This window comes from Microtus pennsylvanicus, chromosome 4, assembly GCF_037038515.1.
Source record: "Microtus pennsylvanicus isolate mMicPen1 chromosome 4, mMicPen1.hap1, whole genome shotgun sequence".
Taxonomy (NCBI): Eukaryota; Metazoa; Chordata; class Mammalia; order Rodentia; family Cricetidae; genus Microtus; species Microtus pennsylvanicus.
This window is the reverse complement of record NC_134582.1, coordinates 44,488,747-44,505,706: the sequence shown is the minus strand read 5'-3', so window position 1 is coordinate 44,505,706 and position 16,960 is coordinate 44,488,747. Positions and strand designations below refer to the sequence as shown.

The following is a 16,960-nucleotide window of genomic DNA, read 5'->3' as shown; positions in this document are numbered from 1 at the left end:
CACACATGCTCCTCATCAATCTGTCTTCTCAGATCCTAGAACAGTGGCTGACATATGGCTCGAGACTGTTAGACAGAGAAACACAACTTTCACACCACATGCCGGGGTCTAACCGTAGGTACACCCAGTACTCTCATCCCAGATACTCCCACCCACCTAGAAGTCACATATTTGGGGGAAGCAGGAAGTCTGAACACCTTCCCCCAACCCCATAGGACTCTTCACAGTCGTGAAAGTGGGACCAGTTTACAAAAGCTAACACTGGCTGAACCTGAACAGGAGGGCTCTGACTGAACACAGTCTGTGAATCCTTAAGTATTTTGAAACGAGCAGCCACTCAAAAGCCTCAGCCTGCCGCATCAGGAAAGGGCAGTCACAACTGCTCCAGCTGGCCCTATCCTTGCGCAGGGGCCCAGACAACAGAGTATCTCTGAGGGGACAGGGAAACAGCACACTACTCTGTGACCTTCAGCAGCCTGAGTTCTCCTAGTATTTTTAGGGACTTTGACTCAGGCCAAACCACAGTTCCTGGCTGAGAGGATGAAAACAATTTCAGGAGTAGCCACTCTGATGAGATGAAGAGCTGGAGATTTTATTAAAAATAACTTTAACATGGGTATAAGCATGGCCTTAGGAGGCAAACAGGGAACAAAGTAAGGCAATACCAAAGTGCAAGTCTATACTAAGGAGGGAGTTGCAATTGTCATCGTCTTAGCCATACCTTTGGTGGTTAAGTTACATCTCAAAAACTTGCTAAGAACCACCCCCACTTCTCTCTATGGTTAAGTGAATTTATAGGGTGATTCCTTGGATGGAATTATAATCAGATGCTACTAGGGTTGCGCAAGGGGTGTAGAACATGTCCTTTGCCTGTAAACCGAGTTTCTGGTGAGATTACTAGAGAAACAATTGCTTTAGGCTGAGAAGGGTGAAAAAGGCCTTTAGCAACTATTAACTGTGCTGTGCAGGAATTCTTGCCTGGCCGCTGGCAAGGATTTTCTTTGCCTTTCGATCTTGATTCAGAGAGTGCCCAGGCTAAACGTAAAGAGACAAAACCGGGCTAGAACCTTGGAGCAAACCCTGCCCTGGGTACTTTGGTCCACCAACCAGCCGCCATATGGATCCACGCACCTCCGCGGCCCGTACGATGGCGACCTCTGCCCTGGCCCCGCATCTCGTCCTTGCTGCTCTCATCTCGCCAAGCCCGCCCCATCCACCACTTCCTCCCGAGAGCACCATCCTTCCGGTAGGGCTCCTTGCTGATTGGCCGGCCGGGGAGTCTGCCGCTGGGGACTGCGCAGCGGCCGTGCTCGTCCCTGTCCGGTCCTTCGGCCTTGATCTCTCGGTTGCAAGTGCTCTATGGTGCTGGCCGCGACATGTGGCGCCTGACAGGTCTCCTGGGGCGAGGTAAGGGCCATCTACAAGGGGAGTTTCTACAGGCCATGGCCTCAGAACCGCAGGGCTCCGCGGGAAGACAGCCCTAGCGCCAGTGGGTGGAGTTAGATGCAAGGAAGGCGGAGCATAGAGGGCAAGGCTCTAGTAGAGGAGTCTGGAGCCCTTGGAATTTGAGACGTGGTAGGACAAAGTGGAGAAGAAGGTGGAGCTTACATCCAAGGGGACGGGCTAGAGTTCTAGAAGGGGAGGAGTCTATAAAAGAAAACCAATGAAAAGAGGAGTTTAGAGACACATGCTCAGCTTAGTGAGAATGTGTGTCTATAGATTTATGGTTCTAGAACAGAACTTGCCACTCATAGGCAACTCTGTGAGAATTTTTTGAGAATAAACATACGCCATTCTGAGGGGTCTTACTTTATGGGGTGGTGGAACCTTGGGATCCTTACTAGCCTAGAATGCTGGAGGTCCTGAGTTCCATTCCCAGCACCAGAAAAACAAAACCAAACAAAAACACTGCGCAGACAGACGTCAGTGATTCCTGGGTTCCTGGGGTAATGCTCCCTCACAGGCTAGAAGGAAGATTGTTGAGGCCATCTTTATTTCAGCCCATCCCTGTTGGTGTGACTGATCCTCTTTGCTTCCACAGCTTTTCCCCGCGTGCTGAGACCTGGCTTCCGAGGGGTAACACCCAGGCCCACCAGTTCAGATGGACCTCAGACATCCTCCACCACCCCACTGCTCCCTAGGCCCAGCGTTGTTAGGTGAGAGTCTGACATTCTGTCACATAGGGCCTCCTGCTACCATTTTGTACAGAACTTAGTAGCCTCTAATTGTACCGTTTAGGTCAGGCTCCTGTGGTCCAAGGAGGAATAGAGACCCAAAGTGCTGTGGATGGAAAGATGCCTTCCACTGGATGTCTGCTCACGTCTCCCCAAACACTCTGCGGGATGCCATCTCGTGGGTAAGGCTTCCCCAGCCCTGTCCTGTACCTTCAGCATAGACAAGAATAATCTTGCATGGGAGAACATCCTAGCGTAGAAACAAGGGCAAGATCGTATCCACATGGTGAGCTCTGCAACCGTGAGCGTGGTTCCTGGAAACCTTGCTGTCCCTCTAGCCTCAGCCATGCTTTTATTCTTCTCCATTCGGTAGGCATTTGTTTAACACTTTTGAGCTAAGCTCTAGGAACAGAGCAGAGAACAAGGAAGACATAATTCTTGCCTTCATGGATAAGAAGTAGCTGATAGCATGACTCACCAACAGGAACTGTTGTTTAATATTTACAAAAATCCTGCAAGGGAAATTTAACCTTCATCTCATACACAAGGACACTCAGGCTTTAGAATATCAGTAGTATATCTAACGTCACATGGCTTAAGTAGAAGAATCTGGTTTTGCTGGCCTGACATTCATGCTGCACCGCATGGTTGCTTCACCTGGTATATCTTGTAGAATCGCCTAATGCAGAGCCTCATGCATAATATTTGCTCGGTAAATATTTGTTGAACTGATCTCTAAGGTCAGGGATGCATCGCAAACATTAGGTCTCCTAGTGCAGAGTCTTGGCCCACAGGCAGTGTTCCATGTAGAGATTCCAGCTAGCCACCATCTGAATGAAATGGACACACGCAAATATCACTCTCAGATCTGCCACATCCCAACCTGGTACTTCATGCTTTGTACTGTAGGCAAGTGACTTGACGCCTCTGAGCCTTGCTTTTGTTGTTTTGTTTTTCGAGGTAGTGTATCTCTGTGTAGCCCTGGCTTTCTTGGAACTTGCTCTGTAGACCAGGCTGGTCTCGAACTCTCAGAGATCCATCTGCCTGTGCCTCCTGAGTACTGGGATCAAAGGCGCGCACCACCCCTACCCGGCCACTTTTTTTTTTTTATAGACCTTTAATTTGGTGTCATCAGAGCTGAACATGGGATGTCTCCATGACATAGACATGGCTGTTTGGGTTTCTATGAACTGGAGGCAGATTATACCATAGAGTAGGGAATATTTTTCCATTTTGTCAAAGAACTGAGCCCTAGGTTGGTATCACATCGATTCCTTCAGGGAACCTCACCCAGGTTCCAGAGGCCCTGTTATCTCTAGGTTCTGTCACCACTGCCCTCGTGGAGGGTCTGCACACAGACTCTCACCAACACCATTGGCCTTATCTTCCTAATGATGGTGCCTTGTCTTCCTCCCGCCTGCAGCCCACTCATCTTCTAGTACTCTTTCCTCTCAGGCTCTTTTTTTTTTTATATTTATTTATTATGTGTACAATGTTCTGTCTGTGTCTATGCCTGCAGGCCAGAAGAGAGCACCAGATCTCATTACAGATGGTTGTGAGCCACCATGTGGTTGCTGGGAATTGAACTCAGGACCTTTGGAAGAGCAGGCAATGCTCTTAACCACTGAGCCATCTCTCCAGCCCTCCTCTCAGGCTCTTTGCAGCCCCCGATTGATTTTCTTCTTGGTGTTTCGCACAATTTCTAGGTTATTGTATTTGTTTTTCTGTGTGTTTGGATTTTGTCTCTTTCAGCAAAAGATACAAATGTTATGAGGGCCGAGACGCTGTCTGTCTTAACCTGCTGTCGTGCATAGTTCCTGTTGCAACAAATAGATACTGGGGTATCATCCAACCCAGGAAGATGGGGTGAACGAGCAGCTCCTGGGATAGGAGCTGGCTCAGCTGGTCTGTGACATCTTTTCAAGCTTCCACTTGTATGTGTGTGCTCTTGTGGCTGGGTTGGGAACTCTTTTTTTTTTCCCCCACAGTGTCTTTTTGCCTGCCTAGACCCTTTTATTCTGTCCGTTGCTGGCACATGCATTCAGCACGCACTTTTTAGGCACCTACTCTCACTTCACACTGCCCTGGGCTCCAGGGATACCAGAATGTGCACGGTCCACGGGCCCTGCCTCTATCATGCTTACAAACTAAAAGGGAGTGACAGACCCTAAGTGAATGATTGAAAAGAACTACAGAGCCGCAAAGGACAGGCTCAAGTGCTGTGAAAGTACATGGCGTGGAGCTGCCCCCGTTCGTCAGGAAAGGCTCCCGGCAGACGATGATTGACAGGTGGGGCTGTGTTCCTGACGTGCTGCTTTCTTTCCCAGGGCTCTCTGGCCGTGCTGGCGTTGCACCTGGCCAAGCAGATCCACTTCCATGCAGCCCTGATAGCAGGACCCCAGCCAGCTGAACGCTGCTCTTGGCACAGTCCCCTCTACCGCTTCCTCTCCTCTTCCTGGTGGCACCCACGCTCCTGTGAGTTCTCCATCCTCAGGGGGCAACTGGGGCAGGTTGGGAGTTTCTCTGGGCCAGGAAGTATCTCTGGCCACACCTCAGGAAAAGAGCCATCAGCAGCTCCTTGCCTTTCCTATCTGAGCCAGAGGGAGAGGAGTGTGGGGAACTGGGCCACACTGGGTGTGGGCCGTGCCTGCCCCTCCGTGCCCCTCCGTGTCCTCTATCACCTCCCAGAAAGGAAGCCCCCACACCTAGGATACTTAGACCCCGGGTGTGGCTTCCTGCCCAATCCTCGACCAGTGCAGTTCAGTCCTGCAGTGACTGTCAGTAACTGAAACTATTGAGTGTGTGTTTTGGGTTGTGTGCAGGAAGCATATAGCCACATGATTGAAGCTCTGGAGTCAGACTTTAAGAATTCTAACTTCCCAACTACTGCTTACTAACTACTCTGGTGTCCCTGAAGAATTCAGTTTTGGTCTCCCCATGCCTCAGTTTCCTTATCTGTAAAATGGGGTGATAATAAAGGGGATTCCTTGGGAAGACCAAATGAGTTAATATGTGTCAGGGACTTAGCATTGCGCCTAGCACATAGTATGCGCTTGGTCATCATTAGTTGGAATTTTAGTTCTTGTGTTACCATTAAGCAGAAAGCTGGGTACTAGGCTACAGTAGTGAATCAGGTAGGCACTCCCGGCCTCTGGGAGGATTCAAGCGATTTGTGCTCAGGGTGGGAGATCAGCATAAGTATGAATTTCAGTAGAGCAGTGGTTCTCAACCTCCCTAGTGCTACAGCTCCTTAATACAGCACCTCATGCTGTCAAGACCCCCAACCATAAAATTATTTTTATTGCTACTTTATAACTGTAATTTTGCTGCTGTTATGTATCATAATGTAAATATCTGTGTTTTCCGATGGTCTTAAGCGACCCACAGGGGTCGTGACCCACAGGTTGAGAGCCGCTGCTGCTGCAGAGGAAGGCAGGCCAGAGGGGTGGAAGAGGAGCTGTGGGAGGGAGGAGTCTCAGGAGTTTAACAGTTCTTCCTCAAGCCTCAGGGAGGACGGACTGGCAAGTGTTCCAAGCTCCCAAAGATTGGACCCCTTTTTTACCTGACCTTCTTGCTGGCTTCTCTCCAGCACTTCGGAGGCACGTTCTTCCCAGGCCTGACCACCCAGCTCCCACATACGCTGGCCTCAGGGAACCAAGGCTGGGCCAGAAAGAACCCTCCCCTCAGACCCAGTGCTGCCCTGAGACTGGCCTTCTGAATCTACCTGAAGAAGGTGCGACCTCACCTAATACCTGTAGAGTGGCAAGGGGGTAGATGGACCTAACACCCGCAGGAGGGAGGGGCTGGTAGATGGACCTAACACTCGCAGGATGGGGAGGGGCTGGTGGACCGACCTAACACTCACAGGAGGGGAGAGGCTGGTGGATGGACCTAACACCCACAGGAGGGGAGGGGCTCGTGGATGGACCTTTGTTGCACTGTGCACCCAGATAAAGAGCTGTCATCCCCATGAAGCCTCTTGCTTTCTGGGGTGATCGAGAGTTACTGAATATAGGGCAGACTGGAAGAGAAAGAAGGGAAAAGTCATACCTTTCTCCTCCCCCTGACACCTGGGTATCCGCCTTTCCCTTGCAGAGCCCAGTGACTTTGACTTCTTGTATGCCAGCAGGGACTTCACATCCCAAGTAGAGGCAACCGAGGCCTGCCCCCCTGGAGAAACAAATGTATGTTTCAAGTTTGGTACCCTGGATGCCACTCCTCTCTTGGGGCTGGTGGAGAGCCAAGTGACCCATACCTTGATGCTGCCTTCTGTTTCTTCCCCAGGAACAAGACAAGTCCAAGGCTCTTCCCCTAGAGGAGGCTGTGACTTCCATCCAGCAACTCTTTCAGCTCAGTGTTGCCATCGCTTTCAACTTCCTGGGTACCTGATTCCCCTCCTCAAGGCGGGAGGATGAGGAAATGGAAAGGGCATGGGTTGGTAGAATACAGCAGAGTAGAGAGTGGTTTAAACAAAAGAGGTTCATCTTCTCTGGGTAGGTAGACCAGATGTGGCATGCTGGTTCAGTGGGGTCAAGGACCCATCCTAGTTCTTACGTGTTCAGCTCTCATCTTGAGTTCGGTATTAGTCATTCCAGCTCCTGCTTTCCTGTTTATATTCTTGGCCGCTGGGTGGAGAGACAGTAAGCTAGAGGACCCCTACTTTCCTTATGGGCCTAACCTTGCTCTTTATAGAGGTACGTAAGCCACAAAGTCAGCTTCTGGCCGTCTGTTATAGAGGAGGCTGAGAGATGTAGTCTTCAGCCGAATGGCCATGTGCTTCCTTGAATAGTCTGTCCTGTGTAGACAGTAGGAAATTTTACAGGACATCCAGCATTCTCTACCATGCTTAGAAAAGAGCAGGCTCCTACAGTTTGCAGCAGGCCCCAGTGCATAATGGGGAAGAACCCTTATCAAATCTGGGGACTCCAGATAACTTGGCAATATGTCCTGGTTCTATGGTGACTTGACTCTTGTCTCAAACCATCTAAAGGGGAGCCTTGTATTCCCAACAGCACCTGTTGGGACCTAGTAGTTGGGGACAGGGAGGAAGAGGCTGGGTCTCATTCAGAGCATATTTACTGATTATTGCTAGCCCCTGCCCGGGAGATGTGGTGGTTCTTTATTCTCATGGTGTTCACATGTGGATTGAAGGATAGTAGACAGTAAACTGGACAGGTACAGTGGCCCATGCCTTTAATCCCAGCAGTTGGGAGGTGGAGACAGGCAGATCTCTGAGTTTGGAGCCAGCCTGATCTATAGAGCAAGTTCCAGAACAGCCAGGGCTACACAGAGAAACCCTGACTCGAAAAAACAAAAAAGAATGTCAGATGATAAATGTTATGAAGAAATTGAACAAGGGGTTGTTTCTCTAACTTGGGCAAGGAACAGCTTTTCATGGAGAAGTCTGCTGGAAGGGAGACCCTTGAGCTAAGCCTGGCTGACAGAGGCCAGGTTTGTTCCCATTTGGAGAAAGAGATCTCCAGCAGAGAGAAATGAGAGTAAGGTGCTGTGACAACATTGAGGTTTATTTGTTAAGGGACAAAAGAGAGGTGACTGTGGCTGGAACTTAGCCATCATAGGAAGGAGAGAAGGATGAAGTCAAAGAAGCAGCCAGGAGCCAGCTCAGGTAAGGTCTTCCGATCCCAGGAAGAGTAGGGATTGCCTACGTGACACAGGAAGGCACTGGAGCAGGAAGAAGGATGGTCATGTGATCTGACTTACTCTTCCAAAGGTCTGTGTGGCTATTTACAGACCAGCATGGATTGAGGGGGGCCGGAAGGGAGACGTGAGACCAGGCAGGAAGACTTGCTGAGAACTAGACAGGACGTGATGAGGGCTTGGCTATGGCTAAGGCAGCAGAGGAGCAGAGGAATCCTGATGAGCTGGTGGTGTCTTCTGCCCCTCGTGTCTCCTTCCCAAGGACAGAGGACTCCGTGCACTCGGGACAGTAGATTTTCAGGAGGCAGGGAAGCGAGTGTAACTCTGCTTGCTGAATAGGGTGCAGCTTTTTCCTGGTTGGCTTTTTTTGTGATTCTAAGGGCAAGGCTCTTCTCAGAACCCTCCTGCCCATTCCTCCATTCATATATTCATTTATTCAGCAAGTGCTGAGCCCTGTGGCAGTGCACAAAGGCAGCACAAGCTATAATCATATTTTGCATTTATGTAGAATTTTCATCCCATGCAAAATTACTTCTCCGTTCTTGTTCTGCCTGCCTCGAGGATTTTACAGTATAATTGAGGAGACAGGGCTTATTCTTTTGTACCAGCTGTGTCCATAGACAAAGGTTTGATATATTAGGAAAGCGCTAAAAAGAGTTTAAGCCCCGAGTGTGGTCTGAAGGTTCTAGAGTAGAAACAATGGGAGGCTTGATGATAGAGGCAGAACCCAGGGTCTCAGTCAGGAGCCAGTTTGAGCAAAGATGAAAATTGACAAAGTTGAGTCCTGCCTGTACATTTTCTGTTTCCTTAATGCCTGGGCAAAGCAAAGGGCCCTGACTTTGGAGAAGGATGTCAGCCAGGCATTGGCTGTCTTCTGCTGAGGCTCTTCCTTGCCATACAAGGCTAGCTGAGCAAGATCACCTGTGCGGTGCAGGTGTGCAATGAAAACCCTCTCCTAGCTGACATAAGCCCAGAATCTCGGGGATCTCTTGGCCTGTCGAGCGTCAGGGAGAATGGGAATCAAGGCAGCTCCAGAGAACCCAGGGGCCAGCACTGATAGTGTCTCGAGGTTGCTGCTGTCAGAATACTTAAGAGTTCTTTTCTCTCATGAGAATCTTCTCCGCCTGATTAAGATTCACACTCCTGACAAAGTCGCATTGGTGGGGAGGAGCACAGGCATATGATTGACAGCCCAGGGGAGGGGTTGTTCCCAAAGGCCAGATAAGCAAGCACAGCCACCCCGTCCCTGGCACCAGCCTCCAACCCCACCCCCATGTCTCTGGCACCAGTGAGCCAGCTGGAGAAGTGAGTGCTGCACAGCTGTGTCCTGCACAAGAAGAAAAGAGGGATTCTGGGAAGGGATGAGCAACCTGAGTGTCTGGTGGAGGATGTGGAAGGTCACGGTGGGAAATGTGTTTGTGCTTCATTTCCTACAGGGACAGAGAACATGAAGGCAGGGCACCACACAGAAGCCTTCTCTTACTTCCAGAGAGCCGCAGACCGTGGCTACAGCAAAGCACAGTACAACGTGGGCTTGTGTCTGGAGCATGGCAGAGGCACCCCTAGGGACCTTGGCAAGGTACCGTCCCATCCCCAGACCCAGTGAGCTCAAAAACTGAGTAGTAAACAGCAGGGGCTGATAGTTCAAAGTAAGCCCTCCTAAATTATAGACGTGTACTCCAGACTCAGGGAGGGCAGGCATTTTGCCTTTCTTTGCAACTGTACTCTCAGAGCCTAGATTGTACCTAGATAAGTAGGTTAATTTTAAGATAGAAGGGTAGGTATGCAAGGATGCCATATGTAGAATATTTTGTTGAACTGTATGTAAAAGGAAAGGGGATAATCAACTTGATGTTCTTATGTCTACAGGACCTTAACAATGATATATCAGATCTATATCAACAGGGAAAGACATTCATGGTATACTGCTATGTCTCTTTCTCCATATAAGTGTATATTCATATATATATATATAAAATGTATAGTTCTGGAGAGATGGCTCAGTGGTTAAGTGGACTAGCTGCTCTTTCAGAAGACCCAGGTTCAATTTCCAATACCCACATGGTGGCTCACAACCACCTGTAATTCTTGTTCTGGGGACTCTGACATTCTCTTTGGCCTCCACAGGCACTACACATGTGTAGTGCACAGACATACATGTAAGCAAAACAAAAAACATATATATAGTATATACATGTACACAAGCTTACATGTGTGAGTGTATACACAGTATGTACAGCGTGTATAACATATCCATGGAGAAAACTTGGAAGCCTATACACTAAAACTTTAATAAAGAATGATCTTAATTGAACAGGGTAACACACACTGTAATTCCATCACTGAGGCAGGAGGATTTCTCCACTTTTGAGGCCAATGTGGGCTGTATGTATGGGTAGTAACAGGCTGCAGGAACTTTATCTCAGACTCTCTTTCGAAAAGACAGTCGGTCAAACACACCAACAAAAACTCCTGATGCTCTTTTGAGGCAGGATATCTTGGGCTTTTAAGTTTGTGCTCTGGGTTTCTGTTTTTAATTTTGACTGAACAGCATTTACCGTTCTAACCTATAATGATTGTGTATTTATTTGAATGGCTTTTAATATTTCATTCAAAGAAAGAGGCCAATTACCTACAGACTGATAATTTCTCCTGTTGCCCCAGGCTATCCTCTTTTACCACCTGGCCGCCATCCAGGGCCACAGCCTGGCTCAGTACCGCTATGCCCGGTGCCTGTTGCAAAGTTCAGCCTCTTTGTCAGACCCTGAGCGGCAGAAGGCAGTGTCTATGCTGAAGCAAGCTGCAGACTCTGGCTTGCGAGAGGTGAGTGCTATCAATGGGGTCTGTTCTGAGTGAGGTGTGCAGAGCCTGAAAGTGACTAACGTGTCCTTTTCTTCCCTCCCTGCTAGGCCCAAGCTTTCCTTGGGGTCCTCTTTACAAAGGAGCCACACCTGGATGAGCAGAGAGCCGTGAAATACCTTTGGCTCGCAGCCAGCAATGGGGTACGTGTGCTATCTCTGGTCCGTACATGTTGGGGATCAAGTCTGATAAGAAAAGGAGTTTGGGAACTGGTTCTGAGCTCTGGGCTTATTATACGTTTTCCCGGAACCTACGGCTAGCCACACCCTGGCTCCCACTGACCCACTGTGTGACCTTGGACAGGGCCACTGGGGTGCTGAGTTTGAAGGTGGGGACACTGCTCAGCCGAGGTGGAAATACTTGCTTTCAGACATTGTGAACTGTGGCACAGCCGAGCTCCTCCCCTCCAGCTACCCAGCCTGTCGCTACTCAACACGTATTGAGCTATCACTTCTTGATTCAGACTTTTAAACCAACATAATAATGCCTGCTCTGCCTGCCCCTTCACAGGGTTGTTAGGAGTATTGGACCAAGGTGACAGGCTCTCTGTGAGCTGTACCCATGATGCGTCCTTGCGGTGGCCTTGGGAAGTCAGACACATGAGAGAGGGCTACTTGATTGTCCGACCTGGGTGTTGGCATTCAAGCGGCATAGCCCAGTTTGTTTCACGGGGAATTGGTTCCATGGAATGTTGATGAGGAATGCCAAGGGAATGGGCCCTTGGATCTCAGGAGCACTAAGTGAAAATAGTTGTTTTGCGTTTAGACAGTCTACAGAGTAAAGAGCTCTTTATCACTGAAATGCTGAGGTGATCTGTGGCTTGCTGGATCCCTGTTGTAGCTGTAAGGGTCAGAAGTCCTGGGTTGGAGCAGGCGGTGTGCACAGTGTCATTTCCCTGCCTCGGACACTCCTGCTTCTTGTTCTCTAACCAGCGGGCTGATAACACTATCGCATCAGAATACTTAACCCCGGCCACTCTGTGCTCCACACAGTACCTGGAGTCTGACAGAGGAGGACAGCTAGCAGCAGCCAGCAATTGCACTGTAGCTCTTCTTCCTCGGAGGAGCGGGCCTGCTGGCCATATGCCGGGTACACCCTGGGCCTTCTGGCCTGCTAGGGTTAGACCAGCATGCTAAAAGAAGGGGTGCGCAAAGGGATCTATGTCCCCCACTGTGGAGCACTGTGTTGGGACACAGCCCTTCCACTCTTCAACCTCTCAGAAACTGGGTTGGTCACTCGGGGCTTATTCTGTGTGGTGTTGCAGGGTAGGTGTCATGGTTTAGATAAAAGCCGTTTAGTTCCCCGAGCGTTGGCAGGGGCCATGCGGGGAAGCCCGGTTCCACCACCCAAGGCCTCTGGGTCCCAGGCGAGTGGGAGGTGGCGGGTGAGAGACCTCGGCGGGTTGACGGGGCAGATGAGGTGGATAGACACCATAATAGACGCCATACAGAGAAAGTGAATATAGTTTATTAGTTTATTTAGTGGGTTATGGAAGGGAAGGGGAGAGAGAAAGTGAGAGGTGGCACATGCTGGTAGAATTTACTGAAGGAGAAGAGGCCTCAGCTACGTCTTCTGAACAAAGCCAGGGCAGAGGAACCCAGGCTAGAAGCAGAAGGAAGATCTGCTTGTCTCTTAAAGGGACAGGACAGACCATTACATTGGGGTTTAGGTCTTACATATGACTGTTGCTTTGTTCTGCCCTAGCCTGCAACTCTAAATCTACTGCATTTCTTACCGACTTTGGCCTTTCTGTCACATAAGTGGGAACAGAGTATGTAGCAGAAACTTGTGGCACATAAAGGAGCAATGGGACCATGGCTGAGAGTCTGTAGAATTTTTTTTAATTGAGAGCTTAAATATGCTAAGAGCTGTCTAGTAAGGGGGGAGAACTCAGTGGTGGGAGAAGCTGGAGGGGCGTGGCATGCTAGTTGCACTGATCTGAGCACTTTCCATACAGCGAAGCCTAAGTACGTAGTGCTTCTGTTAGCCCTGTCCCATAGCCGAGGAAACTGGGGTACCTGGGTTGGAAGCCAGGAAGGCTAGCCATGCACGCCAGGGTCCTGATGCCTACTTGTCTCACAGAGGAGTGTCATGTCAGTGAGGAGGTAGAGCCCAGGGTGAGGCAAGGGGCAGACCATGAGGAAGACATGGCTTGTGCTGTGGTTTCTCTGGGAATCAGGAAGGCGGGCCTGGCTTTGGGAAATCTCTCTACACTGGCCTGTCAGAAGGCCGAAGCTTGCCTCCTGGCGTCCTTCCCATCTAAGGCCGAGTTCTTCTGTAGTCTTTTCTTAGCCAGTCTCAGCAAGAGAAGTCTTCACACTGGTAGGGTGGAATCTCCCTAGGCAGGGGACCTAACTCCTTAGGCAAGCACTGGGCCTCTAGTGTTTCATGGTTGAGGAGCTCGGAATGTGGCAGGCTGATGGATGAAGGCTCAGCATCCCTGCCTGACTCCATCTCACTCCTGGCTAGGCATTCCTGTTCTTCAGTTTGTCTGTCTTCTCATTTAGGACTCCCAGAGCAGGTTCCACTTGGGAGTCTGTTACGAGAGGGGCCTTGGTGTTCAGAGGAATCTGGTCGAGGCTGTGAAGTGTTACCAGCAGTCAGCAGCCGTGGGGAATGAACCCGCCCAGGAGAGGCTTCGGACCCTCTTCAACGTAAAGGCAGCAGGTAATGCAAGCCAAGGCCTGGTTCCTTCCAAGCTGAGTGCCCGGCGACAACAAAGGGTGGTGGCCCCAGTGTTAGCTAGCAACCTGACTTTCAGAGCGAGGTAAACTTGTGTTTTGAACTCTGCTGTCATTGAACTGGGACTCTATGACCTTGATTTCTTCTCTGACAATCAGAAACACAGTAGAATTAAGCCCTTAGCTTGTTGTAAGCACTACATTTTAGTTAAATAATAGGCTAGCATAGCCGGTCCTGGTGGTGCATGCTGGGAATCACAACATCTGGGATGCTGACACATACATTCTCAGGCTGGCTTGGGTACCATAGCAAGACACTGCCTTTAAAAATAAAGCATAACATAGTCTAGCGCACAGCAAGTGTTCGATAAACCAGTAAATGATGGTTCCTGCCATGATTTTTTGGGGAGAGCCAATGTCTTGAGGCTGACTGAAATACCTTTCTAGGGCTCTGAGAGCACCACTGAGTCACTGGGGCTGAGCCCCATTAGCAATGCCAGAGGAGCCAGGTCCTTTAAGAAGTCCCTGCCCTGCCAGGCATAGTGGCACATGGCTTTAATACCAACACTTGAGGCAGAGGCAGAGGCAGGTGTATCTCTGAGATTGAGACCAGTATAGTCTACAGAGAGAGTTCTAGGACTGTGTAGGGAGACCCCGTCTTAAACAAAGATCCTGCTAGAACTGCTGGAATAAGCATTGCTGTCTTCTCTTTGTAGCCCCAGGGCCCAGCAACCCGTCCATGACAGGACTGAAGTCTTTCTCCAGTCCCTCCCTCTGTAGCCTGAACACCCTGTTGGCAGGTGCCTCAGGCCTCCCTCATGCCTCAAGCACTGGGAACCTTGGCCTCCTCTGCAGAAGTGGCCATCTTGGAGCCAGCCGCGGAGCCCCCAGCAGGGCCATACCATCCTTAGAAAGAAGTCTCGTGAGACTGGGTTTCGGCTAAGGTGAGATAAAATACAGCCCTGGCTAGGAAAAGGGTGGACTGGAGGTTGGGTGGCAGCAGAAATTGGGTGTTAGTACCCTTCCTAGAGTAGCAATTCCAGTTTGTGCTCGGGTGCCCATGTATTTGAAGTGCAAGGCTAATCGGTGACTTTGTCCTTTTTTCCACTTGGTAGCCTCCTAAATAGCACCAAAAATATTCATTCAGTGACCCCAGAGACTCCATTTGCCACTTTTGCCTTTGTTTTTGAGCAAATAACTAACCTTCTCTGTCCCTGTGCCTCAGTTTCCCTACTCTTAGACTATATCATAGTTTCCAACAATCCTTGATGTGTACATGCCTCTGGTAGTTGACAAGATTTTACATGGCATGTAAATTCAGATGCTTTACTTCAGTAGTATGTTTAATAGATAATGCCAAATATAGTGGACAGATTAGCCTATAATTCTTTTACACTTATGTACAAAGCTGAAGGGTAGTGACTTAAAGCATCCTGTCCAATGGAGAGCAGATTCAAAGGTGACGGAAGTATGGGGGTGTTCTCATGAGTGGCTGAACTTGGGAAATCCTGAGTGTCACCAGCATTCTCGCCTTGTTAATCCCTGACGGACTTGTGATCGTTTTCATCTTCGGTGTAGAAGGGAGAGGTTGCCTGGATGCTTACATGTGTCTGTTTTGATTTTCTTCAGACCTCCCTGCCTGAGAGCTCTCAGAGATATCACAACTTGAATTCCAAAGAAGAGGCCAGTTAGCTCCTCACCTCCCCCGGAGCGTCCAGCACCTCCCCAGCACCATAAAGAAGAGGAATGCCTATGAAGTCCTAGGTTCTGGCTCCACCCCTGACCTAGCTGTGCCACTTGGAAGCAGTGACCCGATTTTCCAACATTATTTTCTCAATTCTAGCCCAAGCACAATAGCATGTGCCCTCCTGCCTTAACAGACTGAGGTGCAGCCATTTCTCTGCATAAAGGACCTTAGTCCTTGCTTAGGGTTCCAAAGGCAGAGTGATGCCCACAGTTCTATGACCTAGAGTCACCAGGCCACCAGGCATGGTGCAAGTACCTTTAATCCCAGCACTTAGGAGACTGTGGCAGGGGGATCTCTATGAGTTCAAGGCCAGCCTGTTCTACAAAGCGAGTTACAGGACAGCTAAGGCTACATAGGGAAACCCTGTCTCAAAACAAAAACAAGAGATCCGGATGAGGATCAAAGCTGACATCATGACTCCAGCCCAGACTTCTGGTCTACCAGTTCACACTGGAGTGTTTTTTGCAAACATTATCATCACCCGGCAGGTGTGGGGGTATCAGGAGAGATTAGACACCTGGAGTCTTGGAGTCAGAGTATTGAGAGCATGAGTCCTTTTTGGAAAAGGTCGGGTAGGATTATGCAAGTGTTTAATAAAACAGATGGTGGGTTATCTCCTCTCTCTTGCCCTTGAGTGTGTGGGGGAGAGCCAGGGAGATGGGCAGGGGGAGCTGAAAGCTGAGGCTCCATCCTCATCTCTAAACTCTCCATTAACCAATTTAAAGGGACTTAAAAGCTCTCCAAGAGAGAGACTTAGAAAAAAAAAATGACTTCTGAGTCAACGCTAATGACTCCAATTACTGAATTTGTGAATAGCTGTTCCCTGGCTTCTGGAAATTAGCCCAAGTTCAATAGCAGAAACGTGGCTGTGGGCAGGGGGTGGGAGGAACTGAGGACCTACACGTCCCCCACCCCGAGACTGTTTCCTTGTCCAGACAGCATGATCAGTTCAAATATGGGAGGGTTGGGGGGGGATAGCTGTGCATACTTTCTTCAGCTGCCCACCCCTCCCTCTCCTAACTCCTGTGTGGTCTTAGCTATGCTGTTCTAGCACCTTCCTGAAGCCCCAGTGCCTCCCCTGCTCCCTGCTTCCTTCCCAGATTTGCCATGAACACCACCCTGACCCCTGTATGGACACCTTGTATGATGCCTCCCACAGACATAGGCACCTGGTCATGTCCTGGCACTTAGAACAGTGTCCCAAGCAAGGTGAAGGCTCCATGTTCAGAGTTTGAAGCCCTGCAGTACACTAACCACTGTGGCAAAAATAAAAAATAAGAAAGGTTCCTGTGGTCAACTAAGTTTGGGAAGCACTGCCCTTGATGGCCCCTTTTTATAAATTCATAACACATCCAGAAATGAGAGTTCCAGGAAGTTCTGCACTAAGAAGCAACGGAGCCTTCCTGGGTGCCCTGGAAAATGTCACCACCAGCATTCTCAGGAGTCTCACTAAGCAGCTTCTAAGTCATTTGGGTCCCCTGAGCCCTGCTTGCTTCCCCAACCGTGTAGGTCAGACAATAATCCTGGTGTCCTGCTGTGATGGTATCTAAGCTTCTCCCTCCTACTCAGTCCCTGCTGAGTTAAACACAGATTGGGTGCCCAAGTTTGGGGTGGGGTATTTCTAAACTTTCCAGCCTTGGAAAGAAGAGCCTCTGCTGGGGGAGAGGGGCCCCAAGCCTGTGACTATGCAGGCACTGTGGTCTCAATGCAGTCACTGCCGGTCTCAGTACAGCCCCAGGGGACAGGCTTCATGGACAGACTCCATACTGCTGCACTTCCGCCTTTCAAATTCTATTAGTGACTCATCAGTGCGCGGAGAGAAAATGGGAGAGGAGGACAGG

General features: G+C 49.7%; 1 protein-coding gene across 1 annotated transcript; it reads left to right on the top strand.

Annotated features, from left to right (window-relative positions):
* The first annotated feature begins 1,256 nt into the window (after positions 1–1,256).
* Positions 1,257–16,403, top strand: Dele1 (DAP3 binding cell death enhancer 1). The gene is made up of 13 exons (XM_075968807.1): positions 1,257–1,407; positions 2,042–2,156; positions 2,239–2,356; positions 4,502–4,649; positions 5,764–5,907; positions 6,270–6,358; positions 6,459–6,555; positions 9,269–9,411; positions 10,497–10,655; positions 10,742–10,834; positions 13,199–13,358; positions 14,089–14,316; positions 15,002–16,403. Exons 1-12 carry the CDS (start codon positions 1,377–1,379, stop codon positions 14,313–14,315), a joined length of 1,524 nt encoding a protein of 507 aa, XP_075824922.1. The 5' UTR covers positions 1,257–1,376; the 3' UTR covers position 14,316; positions 15,002–16,403.
* Positions 16,404–16,960: the final 557 nt, after the last annotated feature.

What these genes read in the sequence shown, in the direction of transcription:
- Dele1 (XM_075968807.1), top strand. Translation starts at nt 1,377, where the DNA reads ATGTGGCGCCTGACAGGTCTCCTGGGGCGAG. An exon ending in CCTAGGCCCAGCGTTGTTAG is followed by an intron (nt 2,157 to 2,238) that starts GTGAGAGTCTGA and finishes TGTACCGTTTAG; the next exon opens with GTCAGGCTCCTGTGGTCCAA. An exon ending in TCTGAATCTACCTGAAGAAG is followed by an intron (nt 5,908 to 6,269) that starts GTGCGACCTCAC and finishes TTTCCCTTGCAG; the next exon opens with AGCCCAGTGACTTTGACTTC.